The sequence below is a fragment of the Schistocerca nitens genome, chromosome 7, assembly GCF_023898315.1.
Source record: "Schistocerca nitens isolate TAMUIC-IGC-003100 chromosome 7, iqSchNite1.1, whole genome shotgun sequence".
Lineage (NCBI taxonomy): Eukaryota > Metazoa > Arthropoda > Insecta > Orthoptera > Acrididae > Schistocerca > Schistocerca nitens.
In genome coordinates this window covers 286,412,411-286,437,961 of record NC_064620.1, presented here as the reverse complement: position 1 = coordinate 286,437,961, position 25,551 = coordinate 286,412,411, and the positions used below count along the sequence as shown (strand labels likewise).

General features: G+C 39.1%; 1 protein-coding gene across 1 annotated transcript in view; it reads right to left on the bottom strand.

Annotated features, from left to right (window-relative positions):
- Nucleotides 1-5,314: 5,314 nt before the first annotated feature.
- LOC126194771 (1-phosphatidylinositol 4,5-bisphosphate phosphodiesterase classes I and II) overlaps nt 5,315-25,551 on the bottom strand; it is a 435,021-nt gene continuing 414,784 nt past the window's right edge. Inside the window, exons 21-22 of the mRNA XM_049933060.1 lie at nt 14,984-15,115; nt 5,315-5,897 (exon numbers count right to left, since the gene is read on the bottom strand). Coding sequence (XP_049789017.1) covers nt 15,020-15,115 — 96 coding nt within the window. The 3' untranslated portion in view covers nt 5,315-5,897; nt 14,984-15,019. The remainder of the gene's footprint in view (nt 5,898-14,983; nt 15,116-25,551) is intronic.

The following is a 25,551-nucleotide window of genomic DNA, read 5'->3' as shown; positions in this document are numbered from 1 at the left end:
CCATCTTATATTCAGCTGTGTAACTGATCAACATTATCTTTGGATTCTCCTACATATTCCTACACAGCTGAAATGGATACTACTACTCACCATACATCCTACAGTATACAGGTTCAAGAAGAGTACTACCAAGACAAAAATATATATAAAAGAAATAAGACATGAGCCACTGTAGCTAGTCACGTGCTTCAATAAGTGCAGACAGAGATCATTCAAGCAAAATTTCTTAGGCCATTAATGACAAGTCCACTATTAATTTTTTACTATAATAATTATTACATCATATTCTTTACACATGAAAAATACTCCTTAAAATTAATGCAGTATATTTTTATCTTTCTTCTAATTATGCATGCATATCTGTCTTTTGTAAGTATTGGTTCAGTAGTCTTTGGTTTACAAACTTTGATATTTAACTGACGCATTTTATCACATACATCTTATATTTTGTGCTTTTTTTTCATGATGAAATGTTATAAACTAACAAAATTAAATATGTCACCGGGAAGAAGAATTTACTCTCCAGGTACTAATTCAGTATCTTGGAATTAACAGCATTACAGATAGTTAAATTACAAAGTAAATAATTCACTCTAGTTGCATTCAATGGATATCTAGAGCATACAGATATCTCTTTTAAAACAGCATTCAGTGTATATATTCTACAAAATTATTTCTGCCCCAGGTCATTTTTTTTTCAGTACTACATAAGCAAAACTATAGTGTATCTGCTTTTTCAATTGAGTGGAAATTTCATAATCAGTGATGAACAATAAAACACATACAGTAATAACAGCAGCAATACGAGAAACTCCATATCTTTATAAGAGCTTGTAGAGATTCACTTAAATATGGCAGTGTGTCTGTTACCTTGTCCTAAGTTGTTTTATATAAATGTACAGAAAATATTATTCCAACCATAAGAAATAACAACAAGCATGTAAATACTTTAGGATTAATGGAGTTCTCTCACCAAAAAACAGAAGTATTGAGTTGTTGATAGGCATACACAAAAGAAAGAAAACTTGCTAGCTTTTGGATTTATCCTTTGATGAGTTAGTGTGAGCTAGACACACACACACACACACACACACACACACACACACACTCCTATGGTCCTACATGGTGCCACCTAGACTGACAGTGCCAGTGCTATTTTGCAGTAGGTGGACTGGTTGTGATGGGGTTAGAATCGGGTGGGAGAAAGAAAACTTGCTAGCTTTTGGATTTATCCTTTGATGAGTTAGTGTGAGCTAGACACACACACACACACACACACACACACACACACTCCTATGGTCCTACATGGTGCCACCTAGACTGACAGTGCCAGTGCTATTTTGCAGTAGGTGGACTGGTTGTGATGGGGTTAGAATCGGGTGGGATGCATAGATGGAGGTGTCCAAAATTTACCGGCTAGAAACACAGGAGAGAGGGGTTGCAGGTATATGGGATGGCACGATTGTAGTGACTGGTTGGAAACAGCACACGCTGAAAGTGACATGGACATGTGAATTGGCATGGGATGACAGGGTCAAGGAAGGAGGAACTGTTGGGTGGAGAGTGCAGGGGCACTAAGTTACCTGGGATTGAGGCCATGCGGTTACAGGAGAGGAGAATGTGTTGTACAGATAACTCCCACGTGCATATGACAGAGAAGCTGGTGTGGAGGGAAGGATCCAGAAGACTGAGATGAAGCAGCCTCTGAAATCGAGCATGTTGTGCTCAGCTGGCCATTCATCCTGGTGGAGAGCTGGATGGTAGTCATACCAACATGTGGCCCAGCCTCTGTGGTGTAGGATAAGCCTGTGACAGGACTGGAGTAGGAGGTGCTGGGTAGGTGTATTGGGCAGGTGTTCCACCCTGTCACCACAGGTTGGGAGTGGGAATGGTATAGGGACACTCAAGGATGTTCTGTAGGTTGGGTAGGCAACATTAAAGAACTTTAGGAGGGCTGGGAAGGATCTTGGGTAGTATATCACTAATTTCAGGGCAGAAAAAGAGATAATCAATGAACCATATCCTTTTCCAGGGCTCTGATTATCTCTCATCCTGCTCTGAAATGAGGGACATCCTAATCAAGATCCTTCCCACTCCTCCTAAAGTGGTGTTTCATCGCCTACACAACCTAGACAATATCCTAGTCCATCCCTATGCCACTCCCACACCAAACCCCTTACCACAAGGATCATATCCCTATGGCATACCAAGGTGCAACACCTGCCCAGGCAACCCAACCAGCACCACCTACTCGTGTCCCGTCACAGGCTCATCTTACATCATCAGAGGCTGGGCAACTTGCGAAAGCAGCCATGTCATATACCAACTCTGCTGCAAACTCTGCACAGCCTTTTACATTGGTATGACAACCGACCAGCTGTTACCAGGATGAATGGCCACTGCCAAACTGTTGTCAAGCACAAAGTTGACCACCTGGTAGCAAAACATGCTCAATTTCAATTGGTGTTTCACAACCTGAGCCATCTGGGCCCTTCCCTTCACCACCAGCTTCTCAGAACTACGCAAATGGGAATTATTGTTGTAAGATTTCCTCCATTCCCGTAATCATCCTGGCCTCAAAATAAGGTAACTCATGGTCCCCACACCCTCCATCCAACAGTTTCCCCTTTCTCATCCTTTCATCCCCTCCTCATTCATCTCCTCACCTCATCTTCAGTATCTGTTGCTCTCCACTGGCCCCTGTAATCGTGGCAACCCATATAACTGCCACCAAGCCACCAATTCCTCCAGCATTCCTAACCAGCAAATCAATCACCTCTCTCCGAGCCACAAACAATCTGTGCCCCAGTCCCTTTTTCCCTCCTTGCCTGCCTCCCTCTCCCTCTATGCACCCCCCCCCCCCCCTTACACTGCCCACAGCAGAACCAGTCCACCTGCCACAAAATAGCATTGGCACTGTCAGTCTAGTTGGCACAATGTTGGAGGGTGGGAGTGTTTTACTGTATTTCACTCTATCTCACAAAGGGATAAATCATTAAGTTAGCAAGTTTTCTTTCTTTTGTGTTTGCCTATCAACAGCTCAACATTTTCGCTTGTCAGTGAGTGGTCTTCCTTTAACCCTTATGTATTTACATTATACAAGAACTTTCCTACAGCCACAACAGTGTAAGTAAGTTTTATGCATTATCTACAAAAGAAATCAAATCAAGGAGCAATAAAAGATCTTATTTAATGAAATAGAGGGAAGAAGAATTAACAGAAGAGGGCATGTGACAAATTCACCTGGCATTCAAACAATATGAAGCAAATAACTTTATGTATAAAAATTACTCTGCAATGCTTGTGTATCAATTCAGAATGCAACAACATTAACAATTCATGAAGGATGGTGCAGAGTACAATGGTAATGAGTTGACCAGATATACAGGATTTTAGATGTGCAGTAATTTCTGAAAATAATAAAAAGCTATTTCCTCCTCCTCCCCTCTCTGCTTCATCAATGGATCCTGCTGCATTTTACACCATAAACAACATGCCAACAGAAGTTATCTCGTGTCTTCCCATGAAAGGAAGCTTTAGGAGTTGTGTAAGCCTACATTAACAAAATTAAGGCCAATCAGAAACACAAGCATTATCCATAAACGATGAACTGATTTTTCTATACAGGATAGCTGTTGGAATAGTAAGAGATCTTCCACATTTATGTGAAAATATTTTTTCATTACATTAGCCTTCTCTCTCTGAGACTTTAAGCTCAGCCGAGTCTCTGAATAACACCATAAGGATGACCTAATGATAATATGGCAAAACCAGAGTCAATGACATGTTAGAAACATATGACTAAAAGTCCTTCCAGGATATATTGTTTGTAAATCTTCAGATAAAGGCTTGAAGTAATTAGAAATGGAATACGTACACAACAACAGACATGCATCTAATTTAATGTAATTATATGTTCAAGTACTGCTTTGTTTTTTATGCTGCTGTACAAAAAAACAAGGTTTAAATCTAAAGAAGCTTATTATGAGATGTGTTGTGTTTGTGTGACTTATTGCCTGCAATATAAATACATAGATGGCACATTGCATTGACACATGAAAGAAACCTCAGATGTAATGTGAAGGACATCTTAAATATTATAAAATGTACTAGAAATAGGAATAATTCTATTTGTATCTGCTTGGCTTCTAAAATTGTACTAAAGACATTTAATATCTATTCAGAGGTTGTCTCCATAAACACAAAAGAAATGTTAGTTAAAATCCAAGAACGATACATTCCTTTTTCAACAATAGGTAGTGCTGTGAATGACTACCAAAAGGCTTAAAATCTAAATATCAAACAGAGGCTCCCATGGAAAACTCAGTTATAGATAAAATGAGATGGTATAATATCGACTGTTATAGCACTAGTGATGTAATAAAAATCACAAATGTCAAGCTTAAAATAACAAAAAGAGAGTGGAGGGTTCTATTAATATATTGTATAGGGAAACAATGTTTTAGTATGAAACATTTCAGTAGTACCATACTTTGTATGAAATTAATAAGATGGTGGATACAACAAATCACACAACACACCGAAAGAACAAAATGCCAGTTCTTTCTATTAGAGCACTGTAGAGCAAAAAGAAGTTAAAGCAATGATAGTGTACAAGTTGGCACATATCTAAGTAGATAACAAACAGAAACAGATCAAGCACAATGGATTGCACATTACAGGCATTCTATCAAACTCAAGTAAAAGCTCTAAAGAGAAGACTTTGCATGAACTCTATGAGATCAAAAGCAAAATAATAAGATATTATATTGCACAGCTCTTAAAACCTCTTTCACAAGGAAAAGAACTGACTATGGACACTGAAATACAGTAAGGGATGGAGGAGGAGAAGGAGGAGGAGCATTAAAATTTAAATCTATGTTTTTTAAATTGCCGACTATAAATTCAAAAATCTCACAAAGTGTTCAATTATGCCAGTAATCTAAAAAGAAGTACATAATTATTTCTTAGCAGCATTCAACTAAATGTGGCATACCACAAGAAACAATCAAGTCATTGTGTTAAATAATAAGTGACAAGGGAACCCTGTGTCATTGTCATACTAGACACACACAGTTATGAGTGGCTAAGCGGTGCACCGGGCTCATGTACTCTTCATTTTCCTTATAATAGCATGATCTTTCAACTTTATAAGAAAACAACTACAATCAACACTAGAAAGTAGAGTGTAATTACTGTAACACATTGTGTTAATATGTTGCAACAGACTTAATTTAAGACCCATTCGCTTTCTGGTCATTTAATATAAATACAATGAATGGGATCTATTTTTTTGAAACGACATGCTTATTTTTTTAAAACAGTGTTGCATGCTTCTAGCAGTCTAGTTGCTATCGTCTTTATGTACTGTAAAAACCATCACAATGAGTATTTTATCATCTTATAGCTAAATGATGCTTTGGTATAATATGTACAATGATGTTTAATGTCACTAATCTTAGCTAATGACAATACATATTAAGTCGTAGCAATAAACAATACTTACAGAGTATTTAATGACTGGTCATCTGTGCTGCTTAGCAGCAGCTAGAAATTTTAAAGTGTGAGCCACTAATACAAGTTATTTCTTTACTTTTACAATAGGAATGGGTATCCTTTGTAGCAGCTACTGATTGTCCTAACTTTTACCGCAGATTCTTAAACTTTAAGTATACAATGATAGTTAAGATCTTGCCTCCGCAACCCTTCAAAAGGGATGTTACATCACCGAGATTCATGGCTCCATCTCCATTTTTCAATGTTTTTTCAATAGTGCTGATGTGACCTGCATTTTCAATATAATACTGAGCTGCTGCTATTGCTGTTACTGCTACTGCCAGGAGTGGGTTCTCATCTACACTCCCCAGCATGCAGTATGGCAAGACACCACATCAAATCTGAAAAAAAAGTCTAAATGAGAATAATGTGCATGGTAAATAACTCAGTAAATATTGAAACAAGCATCTGTCTGTGCATTTCACCTCGATCCCCCAACACACATGGCATATCACAAATACTTAACAGCCCTTGAGGGCAGATTTCACACCAGTGCAAGGAAAGAAGTTCATATAAATAGACATGTGTAGTATAATTAGACATGTGTAAAGTTATTAATCACAGACCAATTTGTGAAGCTCCTGGGTTAAAAAAAAAACTCATAACAAATATGCAATATGTACTCCATTTGCTTCTAGGCATAAATGCACTTCAATATTCGCTATTGCATGAAAATCTTCCTGGATCAAGTCATGCTACACACCAAAATCTGTTATGGATTAATTAATGTATGGGCTTATGCCCACTCCCCTCCCCACCAAAGCATATTTTGCAGATGCTGTCTACAAATACTCAACCTAGAACACTTTTCCTTCTGTGATGCGCCCCTGCAAATAAGAGGAAGCCCCATTATATTATAGTCACATTGCTCAAAGGTAGGATCAGTTTCATGATGTGTATATTGCTGCATTACCATCTGACGGGCCACATAAAACATATTTTTCTATGAAAAGACATCCATAATGCAAAGATACTTCATCAACATGTCATGGAAGTCAGTGAATGGAGCAACAGTTAATGGTCCAATAGGTACATATGAGTAAAGAAGCAAGCAAAGGGTATTTTGAACATCCATTATGTGCTTCTGATTTAAAAAAATTGTGAAATGTTCTTTCTTTAACAATTAAAAATCAAAGGATTTTGAGACATACACTTATTACAACCCCTCTCCCGCCAAACACACACACACACACACACACACACACACACACACCATTCTTTGAAAAGTTTGCAAAAGTATTTGTGATACGCTCTATGTACTTAACACTACTGCTAATATGAAACACTCAAGGCAGACCATCTTCATATGTGCACAGATCTCAAGTGCTATCGTGTCTTCACAGCAATAAATCATCAGTGAAGATACAGTAGAGCATCAGCAGATTAAATTATATTTAGACTGTCACTCAAAGTCAGAACCTTGTCCTTCATGGGAAATGTTATCACCCCTAGAGCGGGCCATATGTAGTTGGCAATTCATCCTTACAGCTCAATTATGCCAGCCTCACTCTCCTACTTTCCAAACTTTGCACAAGCTCTCCTGCATAGCTTGCTGAACTAACACTCTGTAAATAAGGTATTCTGCAGAAAAATAGCAGTTGCAGGTTTACTTTCTACTTTCAGAAATAATTCTCTACTCAACAGCAGAGCTTGTGCTGTTTTGAAATTCCTTGGAGACAATAATAAAGATGCTGGCTGTCTCAACAATCTGCTGCACGTCTTTCAATTGGATGCCACTTTGGTGACTTGCATGTTCTCAATCTACTGTAGTAATCCTACTGGAGAAAGGGGTCCTATAGTTTAATATTAAATCAGAACCATGTGAGGTTCTTAGTGAATCTTCACATCATTGTGAGGTGAAGACAGGGTGAAATAATGTGTGGTCTGATGAAGGTTCAATCCCATTACCTTTTGCTTTACTACTAGACCACAGAGCCTGACGCCTGGCAGATTAAAATAGTACGCCACAGGGACAAGTTACGACACACCCTCGCAGCTTAAGTTCTACAAGTTTCTCTCTTCCACTTTCCAGGGGCAATGTTCTGGTTTCAAGTCCCACTGTGGTACACAGTTTTTGAATGAAGCTGTAACATAACCCAGGGGATGAACCAGTAGAGGACCCTAGTGTCCAGCAAGAGGCTTGTGGTGGTGAGTATACTTCTTGTATTGACATATCACATTTGACAAACATAAAGTTTCACTAGATTTAAAACTTATTTACATGCAAGATTTGTATTTAATCTGACTTTGTTTCTTGTTTTATTAAATAATCACTACATTTACTTTGCTGTAGATGTAATACAAAGGATAAGAAAAATTTCCCAAGATTATGTGTTATGCAACGTACAGACAGCCCAGTACTCGTAAATGCACCTTACATGCCACTGTTGGTATATTGTGGTAGAATCAAGCGTTATACACCTCATGAACTCTCCAATGCCAATAGGTATCAATATTTTTCTTTGTAAGATAGGAAGCTCACATACAACCATGTATATCAAAATTACATATGTGATGCATTGCTGTTAATATTTTCTGTGATCAGGATAATTTTGAAATTTTAACATGAAAATATGTAAATTGATTTTACATGAAGTTTTATTTAATGAGTATCAGTTAATCTAAATAGTGTCTTTGGCAGCAATATAAATGATTTAAAATCTTTGTCCTAAAAAATTTAATTTTTGTGCTTTCTCTTGGACTTGATGGTATGAGCTGTAAGAAGCAGTCATGGTTGAATTTTAGTGAACAGCAGTCATGCTTTAGTTGTTGTAGAAAGCAGTTGAGTTTAAGGTATTGTAAAGAGTAAGTATACGTAGTTGGAGTCTGTAGCTCAAGGGAGTGAATGGATATTACTTTTTACAAACAAAACAAGTGAAATGTTTCAAAATATGAAAGTTTAAAAGCAAATTTTTATAAGCCAAACAAGTGAAATGTTTCAAAATACAAAAGTTTAAAAGTGTGAACATTCTTCATTTCATAGTTAGTGATCCAACGAACATTTGAAATCCTGAAAAATTATAGATTTCTTTGTATAAGAATACCTCTAGTCCATCACACCACTGAGAAGAACCTAAATAATCAGCTAAGTAACAAAACTTTACAGGATGAAATTTTCACTCTGCTGTGGAGTGTCCACTAATATGAAATTTCCTGGGATATAAAAACTGTGCGCAAGACCAGGATCAAGCCTGGGACCTTTCCCTTTCTTGGGCAAGTGCTCTACCAACTGAGCTACCCTAGCATGATTAACAACCTGCCCTCACAGCTTTACTTCTGCCAGTACCTCATCTTCTACCTTCCATCTCCTGGGTTTGAATCTCAGTCCAACACACAGTTTGAATCTGCCAGGAAGTTTTATCAAAACTACAATTCATCACATTTGGCATATCTTTCAGTTTGACTCAAAAACAACATATATACCTGCAGTGAATACATCATGAGACAGATATTTATTACTGAACTGGCATGTTACAATGTGCACTCCACTGTCTTCTAACTTCTTGCTGTTTCACTTCATTACCAGGGGTGTACAAAAGAAAACATATGAAAAAATGCTGTGGGTATAACTGAAGTCTCTACTCAAAAGTAATTACCAGAGGCCTAAGCATAACTACCCCACTGTTTCACAAGCTGTACGATCTCTGTTCCTAGAATTCCTGTGGCTGTGACAGGAGCCAATCTGAGTTGAAAACTTCCCTCTGAGATGTTCTTTTCGTGGACCAAACACAGAAGTCGCAGGCCCATGCCGTAGTTCCCACTTGAGGTTGGCCATTACATTTGTATGTGACCTTGGAGACATGTGGATGCACGTTATTGTGGAGCAGAATCATCCCCTCCATGAGCATCCCAGGCTATATGCTCTTGGTGAACTTGCATAGGCTGCAGAGTGTCTCACAGTACACTGCAGAGTGTCTCACAGTACATGTCACTGTTAACAGTTTTTCCATGCTTGGGGAATTCGAGTATCATACATTGGATGTCAAAAAAGGGCAGTGAGGATCATCTTGCCTGCTGAGCACATAGCTTTGAATTTTTAGCGGGAGGTCAAGGTACTACATTTTTGTCACTAGATGTTCTATCCCAAAGCAACATATGCAAATTTCCACTGGTTTGGTTGTTACAACATTTTGCATCTTTTCATTTGAACACACTTTATGCTTCTCCGTATTGTTTTTTTCCTTCCATGCAGTTAGTTTTGGTTACTGGGGCAGCACAAATTTCATATTTATTTGAAGTATGATAGAACATAACATAAGTTACTGTGATCCACCAATATTTACACTTCAGTGAGCACATGCAGTTCCGTCTGCTGTCTCAGCCACTTTGTTGTTACTTCCTGAACCTGATTATCATCTGTAAATATCATCAGATTTAGAGATAAAATGCTATTAAATCTATGTGGCATCCTGACTGTATGTTTTGACATATTCACAAGTGCCTGATGAGTGATCCAGGTTTTACTGCCCACAACACCAATCAGAATATTGCTTTCTTGTTCAGTTTTCAGAAAAGCATTCAGCTCAGCACAACACCAGTGCATATTAACAACAGTAAGGTCATGAGATTGGATTTCTTGGATGTGGGGATGCTGCACGTTATTTCAGATGGAGAGTCAGTGACAGATTTAGAAGTAACTTCCTGCATGCCTCATGGAAATGTGCTGGGATCTTTGCTGCTAATGTTGCATATTAATGACCTAGCAGACAATGCTGCTAGTAACTTCATACTTTTTTTTGGAGATGATGAAGTTATCTATAATGATATACTACAAGGAAAAAGTTAAACAAATATCCAATCGGACCTTGTTAAGATTTCAAAGGGATGTATAGATTGGCAACTTGCTGTTAATGCTCAAAAATTTAAAATTATAGTTAAAGCAGGTTTCAGACTTTGGTTCACTGGTAGGATACAGTGAAAATGCAACCATTCATTAAAGACAATTTCCATTTTTAATGGCTGCACTGCTGATGGCACATTAAAACTCTTATCTTCCTTCCTTCCTTTCCAAAGGAGAGTGCTAGCAAAGTATTCATGTGACCCATCTTAAAATATTGCTCACACATCTGAGACCTTTATCAAATTCTATTAATTGCACATAATGAATGTCAAGAAGGGCAGCAAAAATAGTCACAGGTTTGTCTGACTCTCAGAAGAGTGTTATGAATTCAAGAAAAAAACATGTACTGGCAATCACTTAAAGACAGAAGTCAAAAGTCCTCCTCCGGCATACTGCTCACAAAGAGATGATTAGGCTAATTACAGTGTACATAGAGGCATTTAAGCAGTCATTCTTCCTGCACTCCATATGAGAATGGAACAGGGCGAAACCGTATTATGTGGTACAACTGAAAGTACCCTTTTCCATGCACTTTACAGTGGTTTGCAGATTATGGATGTAGATGTAGAAATCATAGCACAAATTTTACATCAAGACTAGTTTATAATCAGCATTTTATAATTTGTTCTTCCAGTTGCATTACATTTGTGTCTTTACTTTCCAGACACTCTCATAAAGGTCTTACCATGTTATCTGACATCTTTGTATCCATTTTTCATGTTTTCTGGAACTATCCTTTATTCCTGTCTGTGTGAAATGTGGGATACTCTCTATAGAAATTAATGCCCACACAGATGTAAAAATCCTTGGGCAAACGGCATTTCAGTATGACAGGAAAGGAAATATAAATACTAATCTTCAATGTTTGATTGCTACTTATCATAAAGAAGACACATTTTGTTGCAGACAATCACAATTAAAAGATGCTTACATGAAGCTTTCAGCCACAGCCTTCATCAGCAAAAGATAAACAGAGAAACATACACCATTCATACACACAAGCAAGCACACCTCGCACACACATGACCACCAACTCTGGCAGCTCAGGCCAGTTTGATAAAGGCTGTGGCCAAAACCTTTGTGCAAGTGTCTTTTAATTGTGCCTGTCTGCAACTTAACATGTCTTCTTTATGGTAAGTAGCAATCTATCTTTTTCTACATTGCTGATATTCCTACATGGAGTTTCCATTGTTTAATTTTCAATCTTTAGCATTATGAAAACGATAGAGTGCTACTCACTGTAAGGATGACACACTGACTTTCAGACAGGCACAATAAAGAGACTGTTACATGTTGAGCTTTCAGCCAAAACTTTCTTCAGAAAAGAAAACACAAACACCTTCACACAAGCAGGCACACCTCACTCACAGATGACCTCTAACTGTAATGTTGAACAAAATCAGCAACCCCATGATAGCAGTACACAGGCTGGGGGAGAGAAATTTGGTGTCTGGTGGATTGTGCAGGGACTAGATGGCAGCAGGACAGGGCTGCCAGGTGCAGAGTCAGGAGGCTGCGATGGAGGGAGGGCAGAAAGGAGGGTGTGGGGAGAGGACAGGGGGCAGAGGAGAAGGAAAAGGAGATGAACAGAGATGGGAAAGACCAGTGGGTGCACTGGCAAAGAGCAATGAACAGTGAGGGTGAAGGAAATTGAATTGGGAGGAGCTAATAGGACAGAGGGTGCAGAAACTGTTGGGTGGGGAGTTTGACATGGAAAGGATGGCAACTCTCAAAATGTAAGTACTGTTGTTTGTTAGTGGACAGAAGTGTGTAGCTGGCCTTCGATGAGGATGAGATCAACATCACCGAAAGTGGCATGGGATTCGGAATAGGACCATGTGAAGTTTAATTGGAAGAAGTTATTCAGAGACTCCAGGAATTTTAACTGGTCAGCCTCACCGTGAGCACATATGGCATAGATGTCATCAGTGTATCTAAACAAAACCAGGGGCTGAAGGCTTATGGACCCTAGGAAAGCCCCCTCCAAGTGACCCATGAAAAGGTTGGCATAGGAAGGAGCCATCCTGTTTCCCATGGCAATAGTCCTGATCTGTTTGTATGTCTTCCCATCAAAGGCCAAATAACTGTTGGTAAGTATAAAGTTGATTTAGGTGAGCAAGAAGGATGTCACAGGCTTACAATCACTTGGGCGTTGACTGAGGAAATGTTCAGCAGCAGACAGATCAAGCACATGGGGGATGTTGGTAAAGAGGCAGATGGCATCAATGGTGACAAGCAAGTTTTGTTGTGGGAGTGGGACTGGCACCAATTTCAGATGATCTAGGAAATGGTTGGTATCTTTAATATAGGAGGGAAGCCTTTGCACTATGGGCTGCAGGTGTTGATCAACTAAGGCAGATATATGTTTAATGGGTGCTTTGAAGCCAGCAACTATAGGATGACCATGATGATTGGACTTCTGGATCTTAGGAAGAAGGTAAAAGATGGGGATGCTTGGTTTGGATGTAGTGATAAGTTCTATGGATTGAGGTGTAAATCCTAGTGAGGGGGCCTGAGGTTTTTAGGAGGGACTGCAGGTTGGTTTGAATCACAGAGATAGATTCTTGATGGCTTGGCATGAGATAAAGGATATGCCAACATCAACAGCAACCTCTCTGATGGTGATTCAGCTATTTTCCAGAACTATTTTCTTTACTTCTTCAACACTTTCATCAGTAATTGATGTGTTGGGGTATCCAGGGATGTTGTCATCTTCTTTGTGTTCTTATCCCTCTTCGAAACATTTATACCACTGATAAACTTTTGTCTTACTCATAGTAGACTTGCCAAAGTCATGGGCAATGTTTTGAATGCATGTTGCACTTTATTCCATTTTTCAAGCAAAATTTAATACAGATTCTTTGATCCAAATTCTTGAAAGTCAAAGTTTGCTGAACACTCAAAGACATGTATAACCTTTCTGATTGTCAACAATAAACTAAATATTCAAAACATCTGAAACTGCAAACATACATCAGGAACATGTGTGCTAACAAGATAAAAAAATTGAAAATCTGATATAAAAAGACCAAGAAATTAAAAAATTCCCATTACTTTCTGATCATACCTCGTACACTCAGAGCTTTGATTTTCTATATAGTAATAAGAATCTTATTCCTTGGATTTCCTAGGTCCACAAATGTTCCTGGGCCCTAGAAGAGATTTCAAAGTGCACTTCAAGATAACAGCTAAATAAGAGATATACACCTTTTTATATCAATTTGCTTTCCACCTTTTCAGTACAAAAAAATTAATTTGCTAACAAGTGTTTAACACATAAGTGATTGCAGGTGAAAAGTAATGGCATGATACAGTGGTCTTGTTATTGTTAAAGATAACATTTTTGAACATTAATACACTTACAATTGTGGTTCTATAAAGGATGATCAAATGGTTTCCATTTGAGGGCATTGCTGCAGTATATAAGCACTAACATATACCAAGGGATTAGTGTAGCATTTGTATCTTTCTTATGTGAGTGCAGTAAAGGTGGAAACATAAAATGTGGTGACATTATTACCAAATGCATCCAAAAAGGACACATGCATCACAAATGTTGTAATGCAGAAGTTACGCCAACTCAAGTGAGAGACACTGGAGCACCTGCCCTATAGTCCTGATCTTTTCCTATGTGATTATCACACCTTCAGATCCTTAAAAAAGGCCTTGAAGGGTTGCTGATTCCTGTCAGATGAGGATGTGCAGCAGGCAGCTACAGTCTTCTTCATGCAGCAGGGCAATGTGTTTTGCCAAAAGGGTATCCTCAACCTGATGCATTGGTGGAATGATGGCTTAAATGTTCACAGCAATTTAGCCTGATTTGCATACTGATTCTGGACTGTACGACTTTCAAAGGCAAGCTTTTTGATTGTCCATTATACTACACTTCATGGCTTGTGTAAACACTCTAAACTGGGATCTTTTTTGCATTACACATCATGAGAGCTTGCACATTTTTCAAGATAGAGAAAAGACATTACCTTACTTCTGTTGTCTACTTCATCAGGAATGCTCTCACTGACAGCAAAGCATGAACTTGGTACAGCATCATGGTGAAGGAACCATGCTTTGGCAACCTTTGAGCGCACACACACATCCCAATTTTCTTCAGTTTTTTAAATAATTTAAATTAAAAAACAAGATCTCAATACTGAGACAAAATTTCGCCAATGTAATTACACTACCATTTTAAAACTCAAAAGTGTATCCAAAGAAGGCAGTCAAAATACCCAGTAAAATAATATTAAATGAAATTTCACCTGTCCTACAATGACCTGATTAAATGCTACTGATTTTAGAAGATTATTCTGCCATCTGCAGGCATTTTAACAGGGATGATTACAAACACATGATAAAAAATAAGCTATCAGCCTCAAATTTTACTTGGACTCTGGGACTACAAAGCTTAGTATCAAGAGTCCAAACACTGATTGTGCAGTGCAACATGCCACATCCACCATAGATAGAAAAGAAAAAAGGAGATAAGAAAAATGACACAAGTGCTTGGATGATGTCAACAGAAAGAAGTAACCAGTTAATTATTAAACTAAGAGATAAACACCATTTAGTGATTCTTGATAAACTAACCTTTGGTTTTCAGCACACACAAACTTGTTAGACAATTCATTGGGAAACATCAAAGTTAGCCTTTGCAGCCTTTAGCTCTTCTTCAATTTTAGCAAAACGTCCCTCGTATTCTTTCTTTAGTGCTGTTTGTGCCTAAAATAAGAAGAATAGCAATCAAACAAGCTTTGTTTTTGAAAAGCATCTGCAAAGGTAACTGTTTATATTACAACTCAGTTAATTTTCAATAAGAAGTCCCACTGCCTGTGTATTAGTCAGAGAGAGAGAGAGAGACAGACAGAGCCAGAAAAAATATTTTAGTAATTCAATCCATTAAACGTACTGTGGATGTATATTTGTTCTAGCCTTGTGAGACAGCCACAAAAAGCCATCAGAGAGTTAGTTCATTAAGTTCATTACATATTCTATGGATAAATGTTCATGGTGTATTATAATGATGTAGAATGACTCAGTTTGAAGATTATTAATTTAATTGGCATTTAAATAACAGAAAAAAATACTCAGTTTAAAAAACAAAACAAGTAAATAGTCTAAATAATTACAAATTTCTAAATACAAATTCTTCTGTGGAGTAGGAATTGTCTGAAAAGAACTTTCTCAACTGATTTTTAAATTTATCTTTGCTGTTTGCCAGGCAATTAATATCACTGAATAAACTATCAAAGCTTTTGGTTGCAGAATTATTTACCTGCTTGTAAGCTAAAGAAATTTTTAACTAATAAAAGGCTTGATGAAGATTTTTTCTTTTCTTTTTTTCCCTTCTAGTACTGGACATCTTTATTCTTTCTGAACTCAGATGGATTATCAACAACAAGTCTCAAATGTGGAAAGGACAGACTGCTGCTCACCATACACAGGCATCACTGAGCCACAAATAGGCACGATGAAAAACAAAGTTAAAACTATTTCTTTAGTGCTGTTCGTGCCTAAAATAAGAAGAATAGCAATCAAACAAGCTTTGTTTTTGAAAAGCATCTGCAAAGGTGCAGTTTAGCTGGGGTGGGTAGTGGTGATAAGGAAGAGATGTGGGGTGGGGAGGGGAAGGGACACCAAGGTAGGGATGGGATGGCGAAAGATGCTAGTGCTACTTGTGGGAGCATGTAGGGACTTTGTTGGGTCAGGATAGGGCTGCGAGGTGCAACATCAGGAGACTGGTAGTACTGGAGTGGGAGCAGGGAAGAGTTTAGGTAAGCGGGCGACAGGGACTAATGAAGGTTTGGGCCAGGGGGATTATGGGCATGAAGGATATGTTGTAGGGAGAGTTACTGACTGCGTAGGGTTACCATATTACCCAATTTTACCAGACGCCATCCATTTTTTAGATCCTTCCCTGACCTCTCACTCAGTTTTGGAATTTTTTGCAAAACCATCTGTTTTTTAGTAAATAACTAGCTATACCTGGCGAACTTCATTCTGCCTCTGAAAATCTTTATATGTTATAGCTGACCTGGCATACGTTGTTTTGCCATATAAATTATCTCTAGTCTATAAGAATAATGTATACGTGTAACACAATAGCCATTGTGACAGAAACAATAATAATGGCCGAAAACTGTGTAGGGAATGAGAAAGGCTTAGGGGGAAGTCCGGCAGTATCAGCCACTATTAGTTCCAGCATTTTTATGGTAGATCACGCGGATTTAACAATTGCAGCCAATACCGGCTCGTCCATGAGCACAGAAACATAGCAGCAATTTCACGTAGAAATGTGTTCACCAGCATTATGAATAACACCAAGTGCACATGCATCGATTTTTATCGTATGTAAAAATATTATACAATTAAATTCTTTTAGAGGAACAAAGGAGCACATAGGAACTTCTTTGTTCCACTAAAAGAATTTGATTGTACGATATATTTCTGTATGATAAAAATCGATGTATGTGCGCTAGGACTAAATGTCGGTTTGGCTAATGATGCATGCTACCTAGTTAAACTTCTCGGTCTAGTTAGGTCGATTCAAAGAGGGATATTCGAGTTGTTGCTTTTGGTACGTTTTCTTCAATTACCTAACTAACAAATAGTGAAAGACTATCACAGGTAGACACCTGGCAGGGATAACTGATCAAGTGATAACTGATCAAGTGATAATTGATCAGTTACTGACTGGGGTTGAAAATTATTAAATTACTAAAATCGCTATTAAAAAACAGGGGTTGTGGTAGAAGGGTGAAAATTTAGAGTTGCGTGTATTTTGTAATGCCATATCATAAAAAAATAAAAAAAAATTCTGTCCAAAAAATAAGAAAAAGATTTTTCGGGTGGACCACCCTTATAACTTAGGGGTATGAAAAATAGATTATGACCGATTCTCAGATGTACCGAAAATACATGTAAAATTTCATCAGAATCGATAGAGCCATTGCTCAAGTAATAATTGATCAGTTATCAACTGGGGTTGAAAATTATTAAATTGCTAAAATCGCTATTAAAAATAGGTGTTGTGGTAGAAGGGTGAAAATTGAGGGTTGTGTGTATTTTGTAATGCCACATCATAAAAAATAAAAAGTTTTGTCCAAAAAATAAGAAAAAAGATTTTGGGGTGGACCACTCTTATCACTTAGGGGTATGAAAAATAGATTACAACCGATTCTCAGACCTACCGAATATACATGTAAAATTTCATCAGAACTGATGGAGCCGTTTTGGAGGAGTATGGCAATTAACACCGTGGCACGAAATTTTTATATGTAAGGATAAAATACATAATTTATTTATCACGTCAAAATATTTTGAATCCTAGCTCTGGTAAAACTCATCCAGGAAATTTATTGCACTTTTAACACTTGTTTTGTAAATGTATTTTGCTATGATTTTTTTGCTTAGCTTATCTTTACTGAACTCTGCTTACAGTTTACAACACTGGATCTCTTTACTCTTTGCTTTCTCTTTGCTTCTGTGAAGACATGGTAAACAACATCAGATTCATTGTGACATTGTCAGAGAACCTTCACATTGAGGACTCTGGACTGACTAGTGCATTACAAGATGTACAGTATATAACTATAGGAATCAGGATGCCAAAAGAGTGTGAGTTTAAAGATTATTACAAAACAGGATTTCCTTTGCTGCACCTTGGTAGAATAAACATAGAAGCAGAAGGCATATCATACAAGTGAGTAATTTATCTTTATAGTCATATTGTCACTTACTTGTCTATTCGATTATACACTTTACATTGTTAATATAATAATATAACACATGTAGATGTTAATACGAAAATAATGTATTACTATTATTAGTTACAAATGTATTATCACTTTGATAGACATAAATTCAATCCTTATTAACTTATACTGTTGCCATTGTTAAGATTTGTGTGTGTTTGAATTATTATAAACAAAGAACAAAATCTGTCTAGGAGCTAAATAATTTTATAATGATTTTACAGTATATTCTTTCTTCTGCTGCTATTTTTCCATCTTGCATGGAGGCCATTCTGATATACAAAACACAATGTGCTTAACAAACACAAGAAAAGTAAAGCTCCACAGGATGCAACTGTGTTGTAGAAGTCTACTCTATTTTACAGAGAACTGCCTCTAGTTTGTATGAAAAGGCAGAAAACCACTTTGTCCCTTTCAAAATAAAGTAAATTATTACTAAATGTGATGATAGAAACTTAATTATGGTCTTTGAAAGTTAAATGTACACTTTTTGCACTGTTAGTTGAAATGGAAATGAAGTCCCATGCTTCTTTATAATTATATTAATAAGTAGATGAACCAATACAGAGACATGTCTGCATTTTGGTAGTTAACTCTGGAAAAAGAGCCAAGTGGCAAGCAGCGAAAAAATTGTGTTATTTTTAAGAGGTTTTAATATTGTTATTAATGAATCTGTGCTATTTGCTGAAATAACTGCTTCAAGAACATTCTACATGATGAACTCTGCAGCTTTGATAGGGAAAAGTGAGCTGAGAAATTGTACCAGTACAAGAATAGTAGTGTTGATTGCAATGAATTGTTGAAAGTGGCACAGTATTGTATTGCTATATCTGACCATTATGCAGCTTTACAGATAATACTTCCTCTGCTAAATGGTCAATGGATATGTGAGTGGAATAGCTCTCTGCTGAAAGTATAGAGCTGGTATTGACAGTATTGTACAACATGAAAAAATGTAACATGTTCCATACAATCACAGAATTATCGGTAAAAAAGATTTCCTACAAAAGATCCAACAGAATGAAAAATAAGTGTAATAAATCATGTTGTCTAGATTTCCAAGTTTATGAACATCAAAGTATGGTAACCTTACACCTGCAGAATTCAGAAAAGATAATGTCGGTAGGAAGTATCCAGATGACACAGGCTGTGAAAAAGTCATTAAAGTGAAGCACATTATGTTGGGTGGCATGTGCAGCAACTGGGTGTTCCAGATGTCTCTTGACCACAGTTTGGCAGTGGCCATTAATGTGGACAGATAGCTTGTTAAAGGCATGGCCACATAGAAAGTGGCATAATGGTTGCAACTGAGTTAGTAGATCAAATGGCTGCTTTCACAGGTGGCCCTGCCTCTGATGGGGCAGGAGATGCCTGTGGCAGGACCGGAGTAGGTAGTAGTAGAATGTATGGGACAGGTCTTGCATCAAGAACTATTACTGCAATATGAGACATGAAGCAAACGGTTGGTAACAGAAACTGCATAGAACCAGTGGGCAGCGAAATTCCATTATGGAAGGGGTAGGGAGGATATTCCTTATTTCAGGGAACGATCACAGACAGTTGAAACCCTGGTGGAGAACGTAATCCATCTGCTCAAGATGTAGGTGGTAGTGAGTCATGAGAGGAGCGACCCTTTGTGGTCGGGCAGTGGGCATGTGGGGGATGGTAGATAACTGGAGAGACAAGGAATGGGAGATTTGTTTCTGGACAAGGCTGGAAGGGTAATTTCAGTCTGAAAAGGCTTCTGTGAGACCCTTGGCATTTTTGTAGAGGGAGTGCTCATCACTAGAGATGTGATGACGATGGGTGGCTAGTCTGTATGGAAGGGACTTCTTGATATGGAATGAGTGGAGGCTGTCAAAGTGTGCATTGTTGGTGGTTGATAGGTTTGATGTATATCAGGTAAAGTGAATGGTAGAGGTGTTCAGATTTTGGAGGAATGGGTGTAGATGGTCTTCACCCTTGTTCCAGATCACAAAGATGTCCACAATGTATCTGAAGAAGGTGAGGGGCTTGAGATTCTGGGTGGTTAGTAAGGATTCCTCTAGATGGCCTAAGATTAGGTTGGCAAAAGATGGTGCTGTACAGGTGCTCATTGCTGTAATGTGGATTTATTTGTAGATGATGACTTCAAAGGAGAAGTAATTGTTGGTGAGGATATAGGTGTCATGGTGACCAGGAAGAATGTTGTAGGTTTGGAGGTAGTTGGGAATTAGGAAAGGTAGTGTTCAACAGCAGCAAGGCCATCGGGATTGGGGATGTTACTGTAGAGGGAGGTGGCATCAATAGTGACTAGCAGGGCACCATGTGGTGAAAGAATGTGGAGAGTCACTGGAGGAAATCGTACGTGTCCTTTACATACAAGGGTAATCCCAAAAGTAAGGTCTCCTATTTTTTTTTATAACTATAGAAGTCTGTTTGTGTGGCAGTTGGTCACACTGTTATGAAGAGTGCTTCATGTGCTGTGTGTAAACATGTGCACGCTGCGCTGAGGTGCTCAGTCTTGGCTTGGCAGCCATTGAGAATGGAGCTCCAGTTGGATGTTACCGCCAAGTGCGAATTGCACGCAGTTAAACAGTTTTTGAACGCAAAGGGCACTGCGCTGATTGAAATCCATTGCCAATTGATGGAAGTGTATGGTGAGTCATGCATGGATGTCAAAAATTTTTGTAAGTGGTGTAGAGAGTTTGCAGCTGGTCGGACCGAAATTCACAACGCAAAGGAGAGGGAGACTGTCAATTTCTGAGGAGACAGTGTTGAAGGTTGAGCAAAGCATGCATGAAGATCGGCAGATCACCCTGGATGATCTCTGCATGTTTGTTCCTGAGGTTTCCTGAAGCACCGCTCACAGAATTTTAATGGAAACACTGAACTACCAGAAGGTGTGTGTAAGATGGGTGCCACGCATGCTGGATCAGGACCACATGCGGCAACGAGCAGATGCTTCCTGCGCATTTCTTCACTGCCTTTAGGCGAACAGGACAATTTTCTGGACTCAATTGTCATGGGTGATGAAATCTGGGCATACCACTTTAGACTTGAGACCAAACAACAATCACGCCAGTTCATAACTTTCTGAATAGCATGGCAGCAAGCTGGTATGACATGGGCATACAAAAACTGCCATAGCGTCTACAAAAATGTATTGACAGAATTGGTGATTATGTCGAAAAATAGCTAAATGTTCAAGCTGTAAACTGATGTAAACCATTGTAGAAATAAACAGGTCTATGTACTTACAAAAAAATAGAGACTGTACTGTTAGAGGTAATAGGCTGAAGGTTTTGGTCCACAGGAGCAGAGGTTCTCTCTGTGGTGGCATAGTATCCACCCACAATGCGGCCTCCTGTGATGTTAGATTTATGAACTTTAGGAAACATGTAGAAAGTAGGAGTACAGGTAGTGGTGGGGTAAGGACTGATGTAGCCTCAGGGTAGAGGTGATGGGATGGACCTAAGGACTCAAGGAATTGAGGAGGGACTAGAGATCCTGCTGGATTTCTGGAATGGGGTCATTGTGGCAAGTGTGTAGATGGTTTCAGTGGATGTCAGGCTGTTTTCCATGTTGAAGTATTTGGAGAATGATGGTAAGGCAAGGTTCAAGGTTCGAAAATTCTGAAAAGTTGATAGGGGGTGATCTGGGGGGCAGTAGGGATGGGTCCTAGTTGGACAGAGGAGTAAACTGAGTTAGGCATGGTCATTGTTGGTTTTGGATTGAGTCTGACTGGTAGGGTTGGTGTCAGAAAAGTGTTTCCACTGTAGGGATCAGTAGAAGGAGAGTATCTTTTCAACAAGTTCAGAATGATTGAATTTCGGAGTGGGTCAAAAGGTAAGGCCTTTGAAAAGGACTCATACTTCAGTGTGTCTGATACTTTTAGAGGTAAAGTTCATGACTATGTTGTGGGTCTATTTAGGTTCTGGATTCTGTGTGGTGGTGGAAGGGAGTTTCTGAGTGTGTGGTAAATGTAGTAAATCTGAAAAGAAGAGTTTGGTGGCTATCAGAGGATGTTTGATGGAGGCTAGAGTGTAGGTGGTGGATAGTGGTAGTCCAAGGCAAGAGAAGGAGATGAACAGGTTGAAGAATCTTTTGAGATGACTTTGTGTGTGCCCTAGTTCCTGGAGGGCATAGGTCTCAGTCTGCAAGATGGGACACAGGAATTTGGGATAAAAGAGCCGGAGAATTTTGCAGATGGAGAGGAGGTATTGCAAAGAGCTTTGGGCTTGATGTATATGGTTTTGCAGGACTAGGTTGGTGACAGCTATGAACAGATGGAATTTGAGCAGCAAAAGGTCATTGTGGAAGGAGGGGTTGCAGCCAGAGATGGGTAATTTGATGGTAAAGCTATTTGGGGGGGGGGGGGATTACATGAGTTATGCAACAAAACAGGAACAGTATGTGCTGTTTTCTATGAGAGATGACAACTAAGAAGCTGTCTATTCGCTTGAGTAGCCACTGCCAAACTGTGGCCAAGAGAGAGCTGGAACACCCAGTAGCTGAACATGCTGACCAACAATATGTGCTTCTCTTTAATGATTGACTCACTGCCTGTGCCATCTGAATTCTTCCAGTCAACATCATCTTCTCTGAATTGCACAAGTGGGAACTCTACGTACACTGTATCCTTCACACCCATAACCTACTGGCCTAAACCTGTAATAGTTTTCCACCTACCTATCCTCTTCCCTGCTCCCACTCCAGCACCACACACACCACTTCCCTTTCCCTGTCCCTATGTCTTCCCAACCCCTCACCCCTCCCCCCACCACCACTTGCTCCAGCACAGCCTCCTTATGCTGCACCTAACAGCCACATCCTTGCATGCTCTGCCAGACTAGCATTGTCCCCCACCTGTAGCCTACTATGCCACCCTATCACCACCTCATGCCTACTCCTTATCACCACCACACATACCAGCAGATTGCTGCTCCACCAAACACTGCCACAGTCGGGCTCTAGCAACCTGAGACAGTGGCCATGTTCTATACTCGATGTTAACAAATTTCTCTTCTTCATAAACGCTTTCCTTGCCATTGCTAGTCTACATTTTATATCCTCTCTACTTCAACCATCATCAGTTACTTTGCTCCCCAAATAGCAAAACTCCTTTACTACTTTAAGTGACTCATTTCCTAATCTAATTCCCTCAGCATCACGCGACTTAATTCGACTACATTCCATTATCCTCGTTTTGCTTTTGTTGATGTTCATCTTATATCCTCCCTTCAAGACACCATCCATTCCGTTCAACTGCTCTTCCAAGTCCTTTGCTGTCTCTGACAGAATTACAATGTCATTGGCGAACCTCAAAGTTTTTATTTCTTCTCCATGGATTTTAATACCTACTCCGAAATTTTCTTTTGTTTCCTTTACTGCCTGCTCAACATACAGATTGAACAACATTGGGGAGAGGCTACAACCCTGTCTCGCTCCCTTCCCAACCACTGCTTCCCTTTCATGTCCCTCGACTCTTATAACTGCCATCTGGTTTCTGTACAAATTGTAAGTAGCCTTTAGCTCCCTGTATTTTACCCCTGCCACCTTCAGAATTTGAAAGAGAGTATTCCAGTCAACATCAAAACTGATCTTCCCTGAGGTCGGCTTCTACCAGCTTTTCCATTTGTCTTAAAGAATTCGCATTAGTATTTTGCAGCCGTGACTTATTAAACTGATAGTTTGGTAATTTTCACAACTGTCAACACCTGCTTTCTTTGGGATTGGAATTATTATATTCTTCTTGACGTCTGAGGGTATTTCGCCTGTCTCATACATTTTGCTTACCAGATGGTAGAGTTTTGTCAGGACTAGCTCTCCCAAGGCTGTCAGTAGTTCTACTCCCGGGGCCTTGTTTCGACTTAGGTCTTTCAGTGCTCTGTCAAACACTTAACGCAGTATCAGATCTCCCATATCATCTTCATCTACATCCTCTTTCATTTCCATAATATTGCCCTGAAGTACATCACCCTTTTACAGACACTCTATATACTTCTCCCACCTTTCTGCTTTCCCTTCTTTGCTTAGAACTGGGTTTCCATCTGAGCCCTTGATATTCATGCAAGTGGTTCTCTTTTCTCCAAAGGTCTCCTTAATTTTCCTGTAGGCAGTATCTATCTTACCCCTAGTGAGATAAGCCTCTACATCCTTACATTTGTCCTCTAGCCATCCCTGCTTAGCCATTTTGCACTTCCTGTTAATCTCATTTTTGAGACGTTTGTATTCCTTTTTGCCTGCTTCATTTACTGCATTTTTATATTTTCTTCTTTCATCAATTACATGCAATATTTCTTCTGCCACCCCTCGTCATTTTACCAACTTGATCCTCTGCTGCCTTCACTACTTCATCCCTCAAAGCTACCCATTCTTCTTCTACTGTATTTCCTTCCCCCATTCTTGTCAATTGTTCCCTTTTGCTCTCTCTGAAACTCTGTACAACCTCTGGTTTAGTCAGTTTATCCAGGTTCCAGCTCCTTAAATTCCTGCCTTTTTGCAGTTTCTTCAGTTTTAATCTACAGTTCATAACCAATAGGTTGTGGTCAGAATCCACATCTGCCCCTGGAAATGTCTTACAATTTAGAACCTGGTTCCTAAATCTCTGTCTTACCATTATATAATCTATCTGAAACCTGTCAGTATCTCCAGGCTTCTTCCATGTATACAATCTTCTTTTATGATTCTTGAACCAAGTGCTAGCTATGATTAAGTTATGCTCTGGGCAAAATTCTACCAGGTGGCTTCCTCTTTCATTTCTTCCCCCCAATCCATATTCACCTACTATGTTCCCTTCTTGTAGTAGCTTACCCACACTCCTATTTTTTTTATTTATTATTAAACCTACTCCTGCAATACCCCTATTTGATTTTGTATTTATAACCCTATATTCACCTAACCAGAAGTCTTGTTCCTGCTGCCACCAAACTTCACTAATTCCCACTATATCCGACTTTAACCTACCCATTTCCCTTTTTAAATTTTCTAACCTACCTGCCCGATTAAGGGATCTGACATTCCACACTCCGATTCGTAGAACGCCAGTTTTCTTTCTCCTGATAACGACGTCCTCTTGAGTAGTCCCTGCCCAGAGATCCGAATGGGGGAATATTTTACCCAAGAGGACACCATCATCATTTAACCATAAAATAAAGCTGCATGCCCTCGGGAAAAATTGTGGCTGAAAGATTCCCCTTGCTTTCAGCCGTTCGCAGTACCAGCACAGCAAGACCGTTTTGGTTAGTGTTACAAGGCCAGATCAGTCAATCATCCAGACTGTTGCCCCTGCAACTACTGAAAAGGCTGCTACCCTCTTCAGGAACCACACGTTTGTCTGGCCTCTCAACAGATACCCATCCGCTGTGGTTGCACCTACGGTACGGCTATCTGCATCGCTGAGGCACGCAAGCCTCCCCACCA